A 19,871-nucleotide genomic window follows, 5' to 3' on the forward strand; every position below is an offset into this window, starting at 1 on the left:
GCACTTAGGGAAATTAGGTTTATTATAAAAGGCACATCAGACCATCTCCAGCCTGCTCTGGTACATCATCTTCTCGTTCGGTGAGGATCTGTCTCTGCTTTAACTTCACACTGTGACTTCTTTTCCGTACGCTGTTCCACTTATTCTTTAAAGCCTCTCCCCTCATCCACAGGCAGAGACAGGATGTAGCCCACACCCATGCGGTGAACGACCATTCCTGCCATGCATTTTTTACATATTGCAAATGTCTGAAGGTCCACAGAGAGGCTGTTGGCATTGAGAAGAACTCTATAATACACACACATGGTTCCTCACAGCTTTTGTGTTGTCCACAGGCTTCACAACTTTAGAATTAGACTTGTGTGTGATGTGTTAAAAACACATAAGCACGTCTAAGCCCCGTTCTTAAAAACCCCTGAGATACGTCTCCACAGCAGCCATTTTGAAGTAACATTCTGCTCACAGCGGGAACACAGATTCTCATTTAAAACTGATTCACATCTATACTTCATTCAAGAGAGAGTTTTAAGATAATGGACTACACAAGCATGAACCTCTAATACGATTTTGGGATTAGTCAATATATAAAAGACACTTCTGTACTTATTACAAACCCTCTTGTAAATTTTACAGAAGCTTCATCTGACCGCGCTTTTCTTTGTGCCAGGTCTGCCATTATTAATGATCATCTATGAGACACAAGAACCTAGGATGGTTGATGTCACTGACGGCAAACATTGGGCACTATATTATATTCGAAATGTGAGTGGTCCTGCACGTGAACGTTTGAGTGAATAGCACTTTTTTGTCTGTTCCTCCCACTAAGCCATTCACATAGAATCAAAAGACTTAACATTTAGTGCAGTCATATAAACTGATATGATGATACATTTATTGTTATAAAAAAAACGACATCCTAGTTGCTAAACTGATCTCTTGAACAAATGCGTTGTCAAAAATAACAAATGTTTTGGTTTCCTAGGTAATCTGTGTGTTGTTGTTTTTTTTGCTTGTTATATAAATAAACTATGTTTAAAGAACTTTGTGATTATTTATTCTTAGCGGAGTTTAACGGAAGTTACGTGCGGACCACGACAGCCGCTTGTTTATGTTGTTACTGCTGAAACCGTCTATAGAAATAATTTACTAATACCCAACCACACAGCCACCCAACTCCCACACATACACATTAACGGTACTATGTCCTTACTCTGCTTAAAGTAATCTGCCAATGAAAGCTTTATAAACTCATAATTTTGTTTTTACTTGACGTCACGTGACTGTGAAAATAAATACACACAATTAAATTAATGGACTACATTAAAAGACAAAAAAAAATGAAATGCCAATAATATAAATTATTATATTAAATAATTCTATAATTTCTAAACATGTATGATTCAATTCCAAGAGAGCAAAATCAAGTCCCAGGCCAACATCTTTTTCCACATGAAATAAACTTCACAATCTTTAAAGAGGAAAACATATCTGGGTCAGTGACGTGATGTTAATTATTCTGTGTCCGTTTGGGTCAGTTAAATCTCTTTTTTTTTCATTTTGAAAAAATATTTGGCAGATAATTGCAGAAATGTCAATGTGGTGTAACCGGACTGTGTCAATTGGTGTAAACTAGTATTTTTATATAAATATATTCATAAAAAATGTGGAATAAAATTTAATCATCTAGCTTAGTGCAATATGATTTTTTACATACATTTTTACATAATTTTCAAAAATTATTTAGAAACCAAGAGCGGTTTTCGGAATATGTCCGGACAAATTTTACAAAAACGCATTAAAATTTACATTTAGCAATAACTAATAAAATGTATCTTCATGTGATATTTTAAAATGATTTTTTATGATTACGCTTACATTTCATCAAAGTGGATAAATTATTTAATATTTGGTATTCTTTGGCACAACTGGCGAATACACCACTTGACATTTTTCAGGTCAATTCAGTCTTAACTTTAATAAAACTGGTGCAAATGTAATTTTTTATTGCATAAAATCAACATAAATACACCATCTGCATTGGAATGTACCTGATGCATGCTTTAAAAAGAATTTTGAATTTCTCATCTTGCCAAACCTTTTTTGTCACTGCCCCATCTTCAAAATAAAGCTGACAATATAAAATTCTCAAATTTATTTAAACATAGAAAATTATAATGACAACAGAAAGCAAGCATATATAACTTTCAGGTTTGGCGAGCTGAGTGTGGGTGGCCACTGTAGATACCAAACAAACTTGGGCCTCCACTGCCCTGTTTTAAAGCTTGTTGTCCTGCCCACCTAGGAAACATATTAAGTGGGCTCGCAGTAGTAAGGGCTCCAAACAGAAAGCAGAATCTAAAATCTAAGGCAGCATCACATGTATCCTTTAACAACACAGTAATCCCATCATGCATTGACCTTGACATAAAATGACACTTCGGAAGTTTCATGTTTTTATTACTTATTTATCTATGACAAGTTACTAGATTGGTGGACAAAAAAAAAAACAGAAGCTGCTTTACTTTAAGACAGTGTTTCTCAAACTTTTTCAGCCCAAGGACCACTTCATCTTCCAATATTTTTCTGAGGACCACCTAACAGAATCTGACTCTAACACGCCCCCAAAAAAACAACAAAATAGGAAGGATAAGCTAAATTTAAGTTTAATATGCAACTGTTTTAAGTCAAAAACAAATTTTTTAAACACAAATGCAATGCTATGTTCAGAAATTATTATATGAATTTTATTTCATTTGAAAAAGTAAATGTAAAATGAGTTGCAGCTTAATATGAACAACAAACTGCACATGTGAAAACAAACTGCAATTAAACATACTATAACAGCCTAGGTCCCACTTAATGTCATTCCAAAGAGAACTTCAGTGCACATATCAAAAAAGTTTATAACATGGAACATAACATTGTTTTATGCAGTTTTTTGTCAAAGCTAATTATTACAGTAGCCCTATTTCAACAACAACAGCCATCTTAATAATTGGCAAACATTAGGCTAGCTTCTAATAAGACAGAATATGTTTTTAGATTTCGCAAGAGCAGTGAAATCAGGTGTATGTTTGTCAGCACGATACGCATACAGTGGTGCAAATGAACTGTTACTCGTTTAAATTGCATTATTGTGTGAGAACGATGCTTTGAATTTTGGAAAAACGGTAGTTTCATTTATTAAGACATGTAACGTAAATGTCATTGTTGATAAGCAAGTCATAATTGAGCAGACTTATCAGACAACAATTGTCGGAAAAGGCAGTGTTTTAAAGCTGGAAATACAACAAATAAAGTTAAAACAGCCATAGAGTCCGGTCTCTTAACTCACCACAGTCAGCTATCGCGTCTTGAGACGCGGGCGCGAGCGGGGGAGGCGATCGCGTTGAACTTGTGGACCAAAGCGCGAATATAAACACGTGACACAGCTGCTCGCACCAGTCACGTGACTCGCGCTCTGCAGCTCATGCTGTATGAAACAGACGCACGCGCATCAACTCGTAACTGTAGGGCCCGTTGTCTAACTTTCTAAATTTATTCTAGAGATGTCTTTTTTTACAGACTACATAAAGGGACGGATCAAATTACCTTGGGGGCCGGGTCTGACCCGCGGGCCGCCAATTGAATAGCCCTGGTATAAACACTTGCCTAATTTAGGTCATCTTTCGGCGGACCACTAGGGGGGTTTGGCGGACCACTAGTGGTCCGCGGACCACACTTTGAGAATTACTGCTTTAAGAGATGCCATTATTCTGAGCGCGTCATTGATACCTGGGTGCCGTGTAAATTAGCTGTGTGGCAGGGAACGGGAACAAATCATTGGTTTTAAACCCCTGCTCGCATAACATCTCTAGAGCGCAGACCACTTCAGGTGCAAGGAAATGTCCGAGCTTGAGCACATTACAAGTAGAAGTCCAAACTGGGCACAGACACATTACAAGCTTAGCTGTGCAAGGAAAAGCCCACAAGCTCTCTCATGTGAGGAAAAGCACAAAATGCGTGTTGGTGTCCCTAGTGCAGGTTATGTGGGAATGTTAATGTGAAACGATAAATGATAATATTAATAGCATAATAATAATAACAACTCAAAACATAATGGGCAAACAAGCCAAATATCGTCATGAAGGTTATCACTATCGGCACAACCCTACCAGATCCTTTTCAGATAAGTTTCTTAGAGATCTCTAACAATGATGTTCTGATGCACCCATATGAGAGCGCTACACCATAAAGAATCTACCAAAGACTATCTCTATTCTCTCAAGAACACCACAGTCCAAAAGTGATTGTCTAGAAATGTACACAAGTGGTGATGTGATGTTATAGCGGCAGTGCTTGAAAAATACAGAGACAAAACTTGAAAGAGACACTAGCTGATAGGGGTGTGTCGAGACACTTAATCCACGAGACGAGACGAGACACGAGATTGGGTTCACGAGAACGAGACGAGACGATATTTTTACACTTTTTAAGAAACCCTCGATGATAAAATAAATGAATAAGAAACTGAAATCATGTTATTTTTAAATGTTTTAACTAATCAAGGACTGCCCCTAACAATTATTTTACTAACTGATAATGAAGTAATTTGTTATTTTTGGGTAATAAAAATAGACCCAAGTGAGCAGTAGCCTTTAAAATTACATAATAACGAAGATGCAATAATAATTGGTTCAAATAAAGTATTAAAACCAAGTTACATTAAACAACATTACATTAACAAACACATTACATTTGTGGTCTATAAATAAATAGCATTATGTATATATTATAACAAATGCCTGCAGGGGGCGATAGTAGACTCGTCTCGGATGCTATCTTCACTTTCACTTTCACTTTAGACGGAAAAAAAACGCTTATTTTTTAGCCAAACAATGTTTAAATCCATTTGAATATTTAATATACGTCCATTTCTTTACAACAGAAATGAACATGCAGACATTAAATCATGTAAACTCTGTGATGGTTTAATCTGCTGAGACTTCACATCTGACACTGATCTACAGAAAAACACAACACGTCTCAGACTTCATACGAGCTCCCAAACGAACATTATTGGAAACCCAAACAAAAAAGCAAATGCAGTAAAAGACAGAATATAATGCATGCACTGTAAGAGGCTAATTATACCAACCACGCTTTAAACGCTTGGAAACGCAAGGCGCGACGCACTGCCTTTTAAAAAAAAAAGAGCAGTGCGTGTCGACGCGGCTTTTAATATTGCTAGGCAACCACCTAGTCAGCTGTCTTGTCAATCAAATATTGAAGCGTGCGCTCTTTTGCTGTTGACTGTCATATTAGCAGAAACTTTAAAAAGAGGATGCTTGATCTGACCTTGTTTGAGGGTGAGAGGTGCACAAACACGCAGGAGAGAGTGAGCGAGTGGAGTCCGGTTCTTCAAAGCAACTGTAAACTTCCTCACCACAACGTAAGGCCCGCATCTCCCCTCATTCGAGTGGACAATGGAAAGACGCGAATGACGTCGGGCGCTTCTCCGCTCTCAGCGTTCCTTCAAAGGCGCGTGCTGCGGCCGCCGGCAAAAACCGCAAGGCGCTCAGCGCGCATAAACAGCGCGCAAACGCTCCATGCCCATAGAATATCATTTAAAAAAGGCGCCTGCAACTGCCTCCTCCGGAGGTCGCATATGCAGGCTGCATACGTCATTAAGGTTTATTTCAGATCATTAACTGAGCATTACATTCGCAAGTCGTGAGCATATTACAACAATTTGCGATTAACTAAATTATTAGTAAACTTTATAATTGTTATTTATAATCTTTATGAAGTAAATGCAGTTTAAAAATGCGACCTCCGAAGGATGCAGCCTTTTTTTTTGAGAAACGGCCAGAATTTCACCTACACAAGAAATCTCGCGAGACACACTTAATCTCGCGATACACATTTAATCTCGCGAGATCTCGTCGCACGAGATCTCGTCACATCCCTACTAGCTGACCAGCACTCCAAGCCATTCTCTCAGAAACGTTGAAAGCTACATCTTCGTTTACAATCACTGCTGCCACAAATATTAAACTAACCAGTCAACCTCACTGACTAGGTTGTTGAATGACAAGTAGACCAACACAAACATTCCCAATGTAGTCTTTAACAACCTCAGCCTATTAAAGAGGCTTTAAAGCAACACTAAAGAGTTTTTGCTCTTTGCTCCCCCTACAGGTTGGAAGCTGAATTGTCCATTACCACTGTAGTAAATAATTTAGCCTACTGCAGCAAAGCTGGCTCTGATTGGATTGTAACTTGCCGTAAAGCAAGTTTTTGTAGTTTTCACTCGAACTACAGGACCGCGACCCGACGGTTGGAAACATCTTTAGTGCGGTTTTGACCGATAGAGGGCTGCAAAGCGAATGTGAAAGTGCCGTTCAACCTGTTTCGAGTGGATAAACGACTGAAACTTTTTTGGAAACGTTATTTTAAGGTAAAAAAACTCTTTTTTGTTGCTTTAACATCCTATGTTAGCATATAGGGCCACAGGCAGGGTACACCCTAGATCCAGCGTGTCCAATCCTGCTCCTGGAGGGCCGGTGTCTCTGCAGAGTTTTGCTCCAATCCTAATCAAACACACCTGATGCAGCTAATCAAGGTCTTACTAGGCATACTAGAAACTTTCAGGCAGGTGTGTTGAGTGAAGTTTTAGCTAAACTCTGCAGGACACCAAGTTGAGACACCCCTGTCCTACATGGATAACCAGTCCAACACAGATCAAAAATGCTTAAAGAAAAAAAAATCCAAAATCAAAAAACATAATTTGCATAATGTGGCATCTCAGATGTATTTGACTTTTTTTAGGTCCAACACAAACAAATAATTTTATATTAAAATGGCATCATGTTATCTTCTTGTACGGTGGTCAACATGGTGAGAAAAGTCACTTGGGTTAGTATATGAGGAGATTAGATGCAAAAGCCTCTAAACGCTAACGCTGTCAAAAATGTGATAATGATATTAACCAAATACTCTTGGCACGTATTATACGTTAATTAAAGCAACACCAAAGAGTTTTTTTTACCTTAAAATAACATTTCCAAAAAAGTTTCAATGGTTCATCCACTCAAAACAGGGTGAATGGCACTTTCACATTCGCTTTGCAGCCCTCTATCGGCCAAAACCGCACTAAAGAAGTTTCCAACCGTCGGGTCGTGGTCCTGTAGTTCGAGTGAAAACTACAAAAACTTGCTTTACGGCAGACCTACAATCCAATCAGAGCCAGCTATGCTGCAGTATTTACGACAGTGCTAATGAACAATTACGCTTTTAACCTGTAGGGGGAGCAAAGAGCAATAAGTCTTTAGTGTTGCTTTAAATACTTTCTGTTCAAATCCACTTAATCCTGGTCTCAGGGCTTTCAGAAATCTGGCAGAATCCATTAAGAATCTGATAAAAAAATTCTAATTTCCAAGAAATAAATGTCAGATGCACTTTTGGGACACAGAGTTTATAAAATTTTCACGAAAATGTATAATATGAATAAATAGGGCTCATAAACGTCTGTTTAAATAATATCCTCTAATAAATGTGGATGCTTAGACCCGGAAGGAGTACTCCTTATGTCATGACTTAACAAGCGGATGGACATGTAACGTATCACAACAAGTTCAAAATATTAATTGTTTTCTCTCACAAGAATACTGGTTTGTTTCAGAAGACAAATTAACCAACTGGAGTCATTAATATTAGGGATCGACCGATATGGATTTTTTTGTGCCGATGCCGATACCGATTTTTTTCCCATCAGCCTTAGCCGATGACCGATACAAGCTGCCGATTTTCTTTAGCCGATATTTGGAGCCGATACTGCTTTTTCTCATTCAGTTTATATCATAAAAATAACACAATGATAAAACCAAATGTTACAACTCTTAATTTAAAAAAGGAACATTTATTGAACTATATTTAACAAATAGTAAAAAAAGGTGAGGTAGAACAAGTAAGAAAATTCAGTGCTGCTTAAAATACATAAATAAAATAATAATTACACCATTGCACACAATAGCAGCAACCAAGCAGCATAACAAGGGGAACACTTTACTTTATCGATGAAAGTAACCAACTATTTACAACCTATTTAATGCTTAGGTCTAAGTTTAGTGCACTTAACTTAATCTCTTGTAGAGCAAATGTCTTTAATAAGAAGACAAGGAAAATGTAAACAGCAATACTGATCAAAAAACAACTTAAAAAGAATTCTGAATAACATGCCAATTGCCCCACTTCTGTACCTCACACACCCTAGTGCCCTATAATAAATGCGAGGGATAGTTAGTTTGCCTCAGCTCGCTTAAAATGCATAAAACTGAACAAATACATGAGGATTTGTGTACGGACTTCGGTCAGATAGTAGAGCGCGTGCACGTGGGAGAGGTGCAGTGAGAGAGACATGGATGAGAGAGTGCATGTATCTTTGCGCTCTCAGTGAACGGAAATGTTGACAAAACTTACAAAAAAAAACACTTCTCCGGTCACATAAAAGTCATGTGTGAACTGTTTGGAACTAAGTGCTTTGGGTCGAATGTCTTAATTTTTTTCGCTGACGAAAATTCCGCGAAACTCCGCGTTAACAACCATAAACGTATGCAACCATGAACTGCGCTCTCCACAATGACGAGAAACTATCAGCAATGGATATTGATTTTTAGCCTTTTACTACTACATATATTTATGGAGATGAGAATTAAAAACCCACCCTGTCCAGCTATGATCAGCTGTTCGGCTGATCACATGACCTGCGTTCGCTTGCGGCATTATGAGCACGCGTCGCGTCTAAACGTCAGACTGGTGGTCGCTGAATAAAACTCCTATAAATACCACAAAATCACGGAACAACGTCAGCATTATTTAATCATATGACCAGTGTTCGTAACAGCTGCCGTATGCATACAGTTAGCCTAAAAGCTATTTGAAGCTCCCTAAATACAATGACAAGCAGTTTTATAGGCATTCGCGTTTTCCATTAGGAACCAAACTTTCTTAGCTATGGTTGCACGCACATATAGAGCAACGTGTTAACACGTTCAAAGTATATGGCAATATTTCAGTCAAACAGTTAAAAGATGCTTTGAAGTTTAAAACTTACCAGAGCAGTCTTTGAGCGCTCCGCTCTGCTAGTGGGGGGAGGGGCAATGCACGGGCTGCAGGCAGCCTCCAGCCACACAGAGCTGCCTGTGGGCGCCTGTCTGTAATTAATGCCGGGGAAAAACTATCGGCGAACGCAAGCCGCGAATCGGCCGATGCCGATACACCTAAAACCTGTTAAAATCGGCCCGATGTATCGGCCGGCCGATATATCGGTCGATCACTAATTAATATTACATTAATGATGACTGTATGTGCTTCTTAGAGCTGCATCACGTTGGCTTCCAAATACGATAACATGATGGCATTTTAATATACATTTATGTTTTTTGTTCAACTGAATAAAGGAAGTCATAAACATCTTGGATGGCATGAGGGTGAGTTAATGAGTATTTACGCGAGTAAGTATGGTGACACAAAACAGAACGTGGCATTTTTTTAAGCGGATAAAAATGAGAACTATATTGTATGGCTGAAGAGCACTTAGTTTGCAGCACTTCGACCTCGGCTGCAGTAATATTGACAGAAGTTGGAGCGAGACGGGGAGTAGTCAGAAGTAATTATGTTACTGTGTACTGCAAACTAAGTGCCCTTTCGCCACAATATACAATATAGTTCTCAATTTTTATTTGCTTAAAACAAATTTTATTTTGTGCCACCATACTTACTCGTGTAACTATTCATGTAACAATCTTTAAATAGGGAAAACATGGAAGTGTTTGGTGGCTTCTAAATTCATCCCTGTTTGGATCCTAAGGAATGAATGGGGCTAGGCTAAATGCTAACACATTCACGACCCGCTGTACAAAGATTAAGTGCACGCATTGAAAAAGATAGGTATGTATTAATTTATCTAAGTTGAGGTAAGAACATAGTAAAATATTGAAAAACAGTGGTGTTTTCCTTTAATGATAAATGTCAAGTCCAGAAACTGCCAGGGATCAGACTAAAGTTCAGAGAACATCTTAGTACTTAGTAGCTTGTTGCATTAATTTTCATTTTACTTCAAACCAGCAGCAGTTCAGTTTTAATGAACGCAAACACCATTGTGGGTAACGTAGTCTCTGGCAGCTACTCACGTGCATGTTTGTCCGCCAGGGTGATGAGTGTCGTTGAGATGTCTCTGCGCCGGTAGAAGCACACCACTTTGGCCTCCACGTTCCCATTGGCAGTCTGCAAACAAAAACAGAGTTGTCACAGCAACAGCTTTTGAACCAATCAGCAGCTGCAGATGCCTAATATGCAAATGAGAATCAAATCACAAGCAGGACCTAAACACATCTAAGTTTGTTGAAAGATATGAGATGGTATAAAGAATGGGATGTAGTGTGACATCAGAAGAGAAGGTTTAAAAGTGTGAACAGGGTAAAAAGATACACAGAAAGCCACAGCGTTGAGCTACGTCAGTTACGGAGCAGTGGGTTCGGTAACAAACGTTTGTCTCTTACTCACCTTGTTGAGCTCCTCTATTCGTCTGATCAGCAGTGGGTTACTGGAGGAGTTTTCGAAATAAACATAATCTGCGAGGAAAGAGAGAGAAAAACAATTGTTAGTGCTCCAGCACCTACAGTCTGTCAGCGACAGACAGCATCTCCTGTCACGCTCGTGCACCTGCTGAGGCTTACCGAACTGTTTCACAGACTAAACACAACATTCTCCATCATTGCATGATGCCAGTGGCGCTACGTTTTGGCAAGTTCCCCTACGAGAACACCCGACGACAAATGTGTTGACTGCGTGAATAGCTATGGCATTTGTAATTCAACCGCCTAGACAACCTTCAGTGTCCTCGTACGATTGGCACAGATCTGACACGCCAGTACCAGAACCATCACGGGGGAAATTTTAAAAGACTAGTTCACACAAAATTAAAACTCCTTGTCATCATTCTTGTCAAACCCAAATGCTGTTATTTTTCCATACTCTTTTTAACCATAACAAAAGTTGACATCCAGATGTCTTTATTTCATGCTTAAAGCTGGAACAGAACAAAACTGTAGTTGTTATTGGCCGATAATCTTCCCCTTCATTGAGTTGCAATCCTCTGCAACCAGACCATTGAGTCAGTCAGTCCAATTTGTGAACAAATTATTGAACAGCATAAAGATTTTGTTGGCATGGTTCTCGAGTTCCCAAAAACCAATGGCGTGTGTTTAAAACAACACAAGGCAGAGTAGCCTACTAAAATTTTCATTTTCGAATAAACCAACTCTTCAAATTCAAACAAGAGCCATATAACCTTCAAGTAGTCATGTTTTGAGGCAAAACAAATATTTGAAGGAAAAGCTTTGACATCTGAATAGCTGGGTTACCTTTAGAGCTGCAACTAACGACTATTTCTTCTGTCGACTAATCTAGCGATTATTTTTCCAATTAGTCGACTAGTCTAACGACTATTTTTTATTATTAATACAGTGTTCTTTTTTTGATTAGCTATTTAATCTTTTGGATAATCTGTTTTCTACTCTCTGTCTGATCTGACAGTTATTGTTTGTTTTATTGTATTTTAACACAACTGAATGCTATTTTCACATATTATCTGTTCTGTTGTCAGATATATATGGGGGACAGTTTCCCAGACAGGGATTAGACTAGTCCTAGACTAAAATAAATATAAGAGCTGTCCAAACTGAAAACATCTTGCACTGACATATCTTAAAATACACCAGTGCCCTTAGTTTGGCCTCAAAATGCACACAAGTAATGTTTTTAGTAAGGCATGTTTGTTTAAACTAATTATATTTCCTAATTAAACTAAGGTCTAGTCCTGGCTTAAGCTAATGGAAACCACCCAGGGCCGGAGTGGGACTCATTTTCAGCCCTGGAGTTTCATGACTTAGACCGGCCCACTTTAGTTCATGACTGACTATATTAAAATAATACAGTTAAATCCTCAGTAGCCTATACATAAGTGTGCAATAGTGAACTGTTTTCTGCATCCTTGGAATTCATTGTATTTTTTTAAATAGATAATTTCCAAATCAATGCAAATACAGTAAACAATTATGATTTTTGCTCTAATCTTGCAGCCCTAAGATAAGGTATTTTTATATTATTCAATTAAACATATTCAAAAGCTACTAAAAGGGAGCAAATGTGTTTGTGTTTTCCCCTATATTTCTATTTTAAAAAAATGGTGGGTCTTGAGATTACCTGTTGGGTTGAAAAACTTTAGAAACTCCTGATATACAACACACAAGCAAGATTTATCAAGTATGCAGAGGAACAGGAGGAAAAATAAAAAATCCTTATCTTAATTTTTAGTACTTGGATCATGTACATTGCCAAATACCTTGTGTCATAAAAGAACAAATATTGAATGGACTTGTTTTACTTAAGAAAACATTATATTCATATGAAACGTTTTAAATAAACTGATGAGTTTTGCATCAAATAAGTTTTTTTTATCAAAAGACGATTCATAATATAACTATTCATAGATCATTCATTATTTGTCTCATTTTCATTTAAGTGGCCGTTCGTATCAGGTCGCGCATCTAGACGCGCGGCAAACGCCCTCAAATACAGATGCATCTGAATCTAAACTCGTGTTCACAGGCGAGCGCTTTGAAAAGCAACCCGTGCGTCTTGCGCTAACATTTTTAAAGCCGGCAAATTACGCGAGTGGGGCTGAATAAGTGCTGGCAGCAGCAACCTTCAACCCGGTGGCATGACAACTCACAATTCGGCGCAAATTAAAAAATTGCCATTACACAGAGTTACTACAGAAGGCATGCGCGGGCATAGGAGAGAGAGCTCGCGCACAAGCACATAACCTGTTTGTGTGGGAAAACACTGCTAATCTTTCATGATAAACTCGAATCAGTCGTCTTCTCTGCCAGTAACATCTGACGTTTACGTGAAAATGCAAGTACAAAACACAGCCAACTTTTAATTCTTTCATTCAGTGTCATGTATGAGAGGCCCTGTCTAGGGGCTTCACGCAGAGAAAGAGAGCGCGCGTGCACAAGAGAGGCACCACCGAGCGCGCACAACAATAAATGAAGCCGTTTTAAATGAAAATATAAATGTAACGTTAAATGTTGCGGCCATTGTTGATTTTGTGGCGCACACAAACAAATCAATGTATGGATAACACTGCCAGGAGCAGAAGCCGCCATTACGCGAAATGAATGTAAACACCGACGCGTCGACGCATTTTACGCATGTCGACGTATTTTCATAGTCGACGTAATCGATGATGTCGACGCGTCGTTGCAGCACTAGTTACCTTACAAATATGTCTCAGGTTTTCACTTCTCAATATCTAACTGATTCTCTATCTTGTTCTCAATGCATTTCTGCGTGTGTTGTGTTTGAGTGAGTGCTTTTTTTTTGGCTTTGCTCCAGGGTGTGTGGGCTCTGTGCAGGCTTACGGATCTGTGGGACGTCCCCGCAGGCCTCAGACTTGGTGGGGTGCCTGGTCTTAACCCTGTGTTTGCCGGGACCTCTGGGAGATTACACCCCACACAACATACGACATACACGCTCACACACATACTGCAATAGTAATCTGCGGGTTTGGGGGGTTGGGAGTCAGAACCCCATGTCTGGCAAAAAAACATGTTTGCGAATTCAGTGTTTGGTAACAAAGCCTTTTGATTCTGAAGTTCTTGTTTGAAAGCGAAAGATGCCAGTTTACTAATACATCAAAATATGATTTTAATGGGCAAAAATCTGACAGGATAAGACATACAGCATGAAGGCAAAATAATCCAAAGGCTTGGCTTGAAAGACTGCACAGTCCCAATAAGGTACTAGCTTGTTTTAAAATGCAGGGCTTTTATGCATTTTTGATTAAAGCATAACACAAAACGTATGTGCCGAACTGAATTTCAAACTCATGTCATTACATGAGCACCAAAGCTCAATTATTATTTTTTTTACAGGGGGTTAACCAATGTGCAACAGCTCAGATAGGAGCATGTTTTCTGACATTTTCAGACCTGCGCTTTGTTTCCATTCTTCTGACACAAAGAAAAATTTTGTTACAATATGGCATTTACTGTGTTTAAGTGCACTTTCACGTCATTTTTAGGGCTGGGCAAACAAATAGATTTTTCGATTAATCGTTTTTTTTTTACGTGGTCGATTAAAAATCGATTCTCAAGAGCAGAATTTTCATATTTATTTCCGCAAACATTGAACGGAGGTATGGAAGCATTTTAGATTTCGCAAGCAAGACGTGTTGCGGCTTTTAATTTATTTTTATTAATAACCCACTTGTAAACTGCTGTTCACTGTTCTTTTTTATTAATATAGTATATGTATTAAATCTATATTCATTGAGTTGAATCGAGAATCGAGCATAAAAACCGACCCGAGAACCGGCATCGAAAATTTAATTGAGAATCGAAATCGAATCAATTTGATAGCTTGTGAATCGAAATCGAATCGATCTGGAACATCTGAATCGATACCCACCCCTAGTCATTTTAATACATAAAGAAATTAAAGCTGCAATCCTTATCTTTTTTATTAATTAACAAATACCAGTCTAGAAGAAATACATGGAAAATTTTCTAAACCGTTTTCTTTATCTTAACCCGTTTCGCAATGGTAAAGCATATTACAATGATTTAAAATTTGAGCTGTCAGGTTCGATTTCACAGGAAATGTCACTTTGACTTTGACTTAGACCCACATTAGGATAACTGAGCAAGAAACTTCTTACATTATGTTTCAAACAGCATTAGAGAAGCAAACGGTTACGGATTTAATATTTTACATTAATAAATATTTTAGAAGTTAAACGTAAGTAATCTACCCTATCACCTAAAATGCGGTGTAACGTTTTAGAGCAGGTTATGAGTCTTATTATCGATGTATGATGCATTAACTACAATCCTGATTCAAATTAGCTCAGTCTGCGCACCAAGATACAAGAAATTATTTTGGTACCCACTACTAGTGTAAAGACCACAACAAGACTACGCCCAAGATAAGATTGACCATTTCTCATAAAAAGTAAATTTTGTAATCATCCTGAATTTTGCTGGCATTTGTATTTTTTTTTTACATAATCCCATTCATTTCTTAATCCAGGGCAGTTGCAGAAGAAATCAAATTAGAAATAAGATACTGAAGCAAGTTACATTAATGATGTATAACATGACAATGCAACAGGAACTAATGGCGCTTTTTCATTGCATAGTACCCCACAGTTTGGTTTGGGTCGGGTAAGCTTACTTTTGGGGGCTTTTCCACTGGGTGCAGTAGTACCCAATACTTTTTTAATACCATCACAGTCAGGGTTCCAAGGGACCCGAGTTGATACCAAAACGTGACGTGAAAACACTGTAGATCACTGATTGGTCTGAGAGAATCGTCACTACCAGCATCATCGCTATAACGTAAAATATTAGCTTTACCTTTGTGCTAGCTTGCGCTGTCTTGAGTTAACATGTTGTCATCTGTGCTTTGCTATAAGTTCCCAAACTCCCTTTTAGCAATAAAAAACATCCACAGGTCGTGAATCAGGAACACCATACCAGTTTTTTTCCAGACTTGCAGTTTGTGGCGGCACATTCGCGTCGCGCACGTCCGCATATATGCTTAAATGCAACTTAAATGAGGCTCAGCGGAGCGGATGGATTGACACCGCAGGTGTTTGTACAGAAACTGTCATGAGATAGAGGTAGTGATGTGATGTGCAAACATCTATTTGTGGTGGTCAATTTTTATTTTGTGGCGGACTAAGAAATAAATAAATGTATGGGAATGTACAACAACGCTCTCACTTGTATGATGTCACAGCAGTAGGCAGCGCAAATATAACCACACACCTATAATCCCTCCCACCCGGAAGTGTTACTAAACTCGATGGAAAAGCTAACCAAGCCAAAGTGAGGTGAGCTGACCCCACCTTACACAAACCAAACTGTGAGGTACAATGCAATGGAAAAGCACCATTAGTGATTTCACACTTGTGGTCTTGTCAGTGAGTCCTGTCTGTCAGAGACCAAGACATGACTGAGTTTATATGCAGTCGAGAATGAAACCATCAAAAAAAGTCTGAGTACTACACACTGATCTCCCATTTCTGTCATAGGGTGCTGGCACCAGAGCTAATACCCAATCTGGATTCATTTTCCACATTTCCACCACAGAAGAAGCAGTTCTGTGCCTAGGAAACTCTTTACTGACCCCTAAAACCTACTGGGTTTGAACCAGGAACCACTATGTCAAAGTGCTGGGACTGGCATGCTCCACAGCATCTTCAGCCACAGACATTAATCTCTCTGTTTATCCAAAACAACATTTTAAATACCATATAATCGTCTCTAAAGGCAATAGAAAAGTGGTCTGGATCTGAGAGGTTCACAGATATCCTAGTCAAAACAATCAGCTCCAGCACAAGACCTCAGGTTATGCTTGAAACTCTCTAAAGCTGTACATTTCTGTTTATTGTTTGCTTTTCTTTTACCAAGAACTGTACACCGTCTAATATATCAACATGGGATGGCATCCGTACTATATTTCTCCCACAAACAGATCATCTCAGAAGTGCATTCTTCTAAGGGACAGAGTACTTTAGGTATCTACTACAAATGACAATGAGGGGAACACACTGAAGATGCCTAAATCATCCATTTTGTCATCCATCAGCCACGTGGCATTTGACTGAATCTGCATATACAAGACTAGGACTTTGTGGTGGCCGCACCTCTTTTTAGTACAAGCTCTACCAGAGGCCTCTTGGGCCACAGCAAAACCTGACATGGAGTCTGCCAACGCCTCAAGGAGAACCAGGTAGACAATGGTGAGGACTTTGTAGAGGACCTGAAGGCATCAGCGCTGTCATAGCTTTTTCCATCCCTCCTGCCATCTCTGCCTGTGCCCACAGCAAATACTATGCCCCATCCCCCCACCAATCAGCACACAACACAGCCCGTGACATCACAGTGCAGTCAAATTTCATGTGATCCAATCCCTGCATGTTGCCGAGCCTGCATGAAACCGAGGGTGCAAGAAAGACACACGACACAAAAGAGAGAGATAGATATGGAGAATCTAATCAGGATGCAGAAAGTTGAGCGAAAGACAAAATGAGAAAAAAGAGAAATGGATGATACAAATCGGCCAAAAGTGAGTCCGTTCAAACTGCCATTTCAGTCATGTGGAACGATGCAAAAATCCATGAAAGAAATTTAAGGGAACGAACAATGGCACTCACACACAGTCTGGCAGGGCATCTGTAAGTTTAGCTGCCCAGGTAGTCTACTCAGAGGATGAGGTCTCCATGACCTAGCCAGCACAGGTCCAAATAAGTGCAGTGAGGCCATTCAATCCTTGTCTTTGGACAATCAGACCGGGACCCACGAGACATCCGTTACTATGGCAATACTTGTTAATTCAGGCTTATGTGCCAAACACATACTCGCAGCATTGGTGTTGCTCTTAAGTTGCAGTCACTGTCTGCCTCTGGCTCAGATCGTTGAGTTCAACTGTGACCGGTCTGTAAATCTTTATCTTTAACTAGTGTGTAGACTAGGGCTGTGTATCGCCAATAAATTACCGATAATTTAATAAATGTTCAAAATTTATTAACATTATTATTTTTTATCTCTTTATTGTACATAGAATAAGCAGTGTTGTAACAGTTGAGTTATGCCATTCATTTATTCGCTTTTGGGGGACTCGTAAAACGTTGTTTCAAAGCAGTTTTACCAAGATTTACCTTACTCTAGGCATATTCTTCTCTCATATAATTCTTTTATATCTATGAATATATGTATAAACATGTAAACTAAATACAATTTCACCATAGAAATCAGATTATTAATGTGACAGCTACTGTTTGAAGCAGCTCTATATTTTTTCTATAGACACACACTTTTCACCTGCAGGTCTCTTATTATAAGAGAGCAGCTAATAAAGCAGTGCGTGCTTCGTTGATTTTAAATGCGCGCAATAGGTTTATTACGGATTGCATACGATGTGCAGTCTGTTTTATGCAACACTACTTTACCTAAACTGCTGCAAAGGGCGAGTCATGAAGTTAAAGATATCTGTGCTTTAATACAGAACTCATTGAGAGAGCAAAAGAAAGAAAGAAAGTGTGGCACGCTTAGACAAGGTGTGCACACGCAGAAAATAAACAGAAAGTCAAGTACACCCTGCTACCTTTCACTCTACGTAGGCTACTCCGCAAATCGCATGCGTCCTTTCCATACGGATCACAGATCTACAGTCACGCTACCTTCAAAAGTGCATCCGAATTGAGACAGAAGGTACTGTATCAATGCACGCATCATCAAGAGTGATGATGGTCGTATCGATATTTTGAACACAGCACTAGTGTAAACTATAGAATCTGTACATTTTGAAAATGCTGAAGTGGCAGAGTATGCATATGAAGTGGCTGAGTATGCATATAAAGTGGCAGAGTTTGCATAAAGAATAAAGAGGTCACATAGGGTCCTTACACTAAGTTCTATAGGTCGAAGATAGTGAATTTTACCAATACCAAGAACTCAATTGGTTCCTGCTTGCCGAAAACGGATACATCGACCGATAGTTTTTACCCTTTAACCCGCTAACTGGTGCTGTCCCGTGAGCGGGACACCTAAGTTTACTTCAATATTTTTCATGTAAATCTTAATCTATCACGACAAACTATATATTGTTGGAAAGGTCTAAGAATGTAGTTTTCATATTTCAAAACCTTTTAGCAGTAATAATAATGCCGCAACTGTAATTTATTCATTTGTGAGTATGAGTATGCAGCAAACCTCACAGCAAACCAACACAAATCTCAGTTTTTTGATAATTTTATGCATTAAAAATAATACTATATTGCATTTTTTTTATTTATTACAAATAAATGTAAACTGCTATAAAAGAAATTCTCAAAAATCTCAAGACATTTCCGTAAAAAACGTTAAAGTGTCTTCTTTAAAACAAGACCATAATCTTCTTGACCAAAACAATGCCAGAGTTATATTAATTTGAAGGTGTACATCACATTTTCATCCCCCCTCAAAAAGGGCTGCGCCAGTAAAAGGGTTAAAAAGGTCTTGATATGTACAATTTAGGTACAGATATGTACATTTAAGGTACTAATTTGTACTTTTTGAAAGTGTACCGCCCCAGTGAGAGCTTTTGTTCCTTCAGGGCTCCAGACTGCCACCAAAATTTGAGATTGTGCCACTGAATTTTACATCCAGTCGCACATGTGCGACCAGTAAATTTGATCTTTTTTTTGTGATGTGACACTGAATTTGAAAAGCACATTGTACTTTCTGCATCTGTCATTAAAGTATTAATTAGTAATACAGTGGAAATTAGTAGAAATGTGAATATTTGGTAAGCATATTGATTTACAGTGTGTGCCCCTAAATTTTCTGGTTGCACCCCTAAAATTTTCAGTTGGGGGCAACAGTACTCATAGTGAAAAAAGTTAGTCTGGAGCCCTGTCCTTGTTGAAAGGGTGTGTAGTTTCTATTTCAAAATTAAATGAAAGCAAAAATAAAAAGGCAATCAAAGCATATGGGATGTTTAAAGTTAACAGAGCATTTCCATTTTATTTCCACAATGTAATGTATTGGCAAGCAAATGAGCAAAGGTTCAAAGCCAAAAAATGTAAGCTTAATTCCTACAAATCTATGCAGGACTTTCAGTCTTGCCTAAATTGTTAAATGTGTCAGTTTCCATTAATGTCAGACCTTCTTAAAACACTTTTGAGGATGTTTCTGAGATGCCACGGTTAAAGGTCAAGTTCACCCTCAAGAGCAGGGGTGGGCATTCCTGGTCCTGGAGGGCCACTGTCTTGCAAT

The 19,871-nt window shown here is 38.6% G+C and overlaps 1 protein-coding gene across 1 annotated transcript in view; it reads right to left on the reverse strand.

Annotated features, from left to right (window-relative positions):
- The window catches only part of mta1 (metastasis associated 1), a 66,135-nt gene that overhangs the window by 39,035 nt on the left and 7,229 nt on the right, over positions 1-19,871 (reverse strand). The window contains exons 3-4 of the mRNA XM_065288526.1: positions 10,546-10,613; positions 10,173-10,266 (exon numbers count right to left, since the gene is read on the reverse strand). Coding sequence (XP_065144598.1) covers positions 10,173-10,266; positions 10,546-10,613 — 162 coding nt within the window. The remainder of the gene's footprint in view (positions 1-10,172; positions 10,267-10,545; positions 10,614-19,871) is intronic.

Source organism: Paramisgurnus dabryanus, chromosome 17 (assembly GCF_030506205.2).
Source record: "Paramisgurnus dabryanus chromosome 17, PD_genome_1.1, whole genome shotgun sequence".
NCBI classification, from domain to species: Eukaryota; Metazoa; Chordata; class Actinopteri; order Cypriniformes; family Cobitidae; genus Paramisgurnus; species Paramisgurnus dabryanus.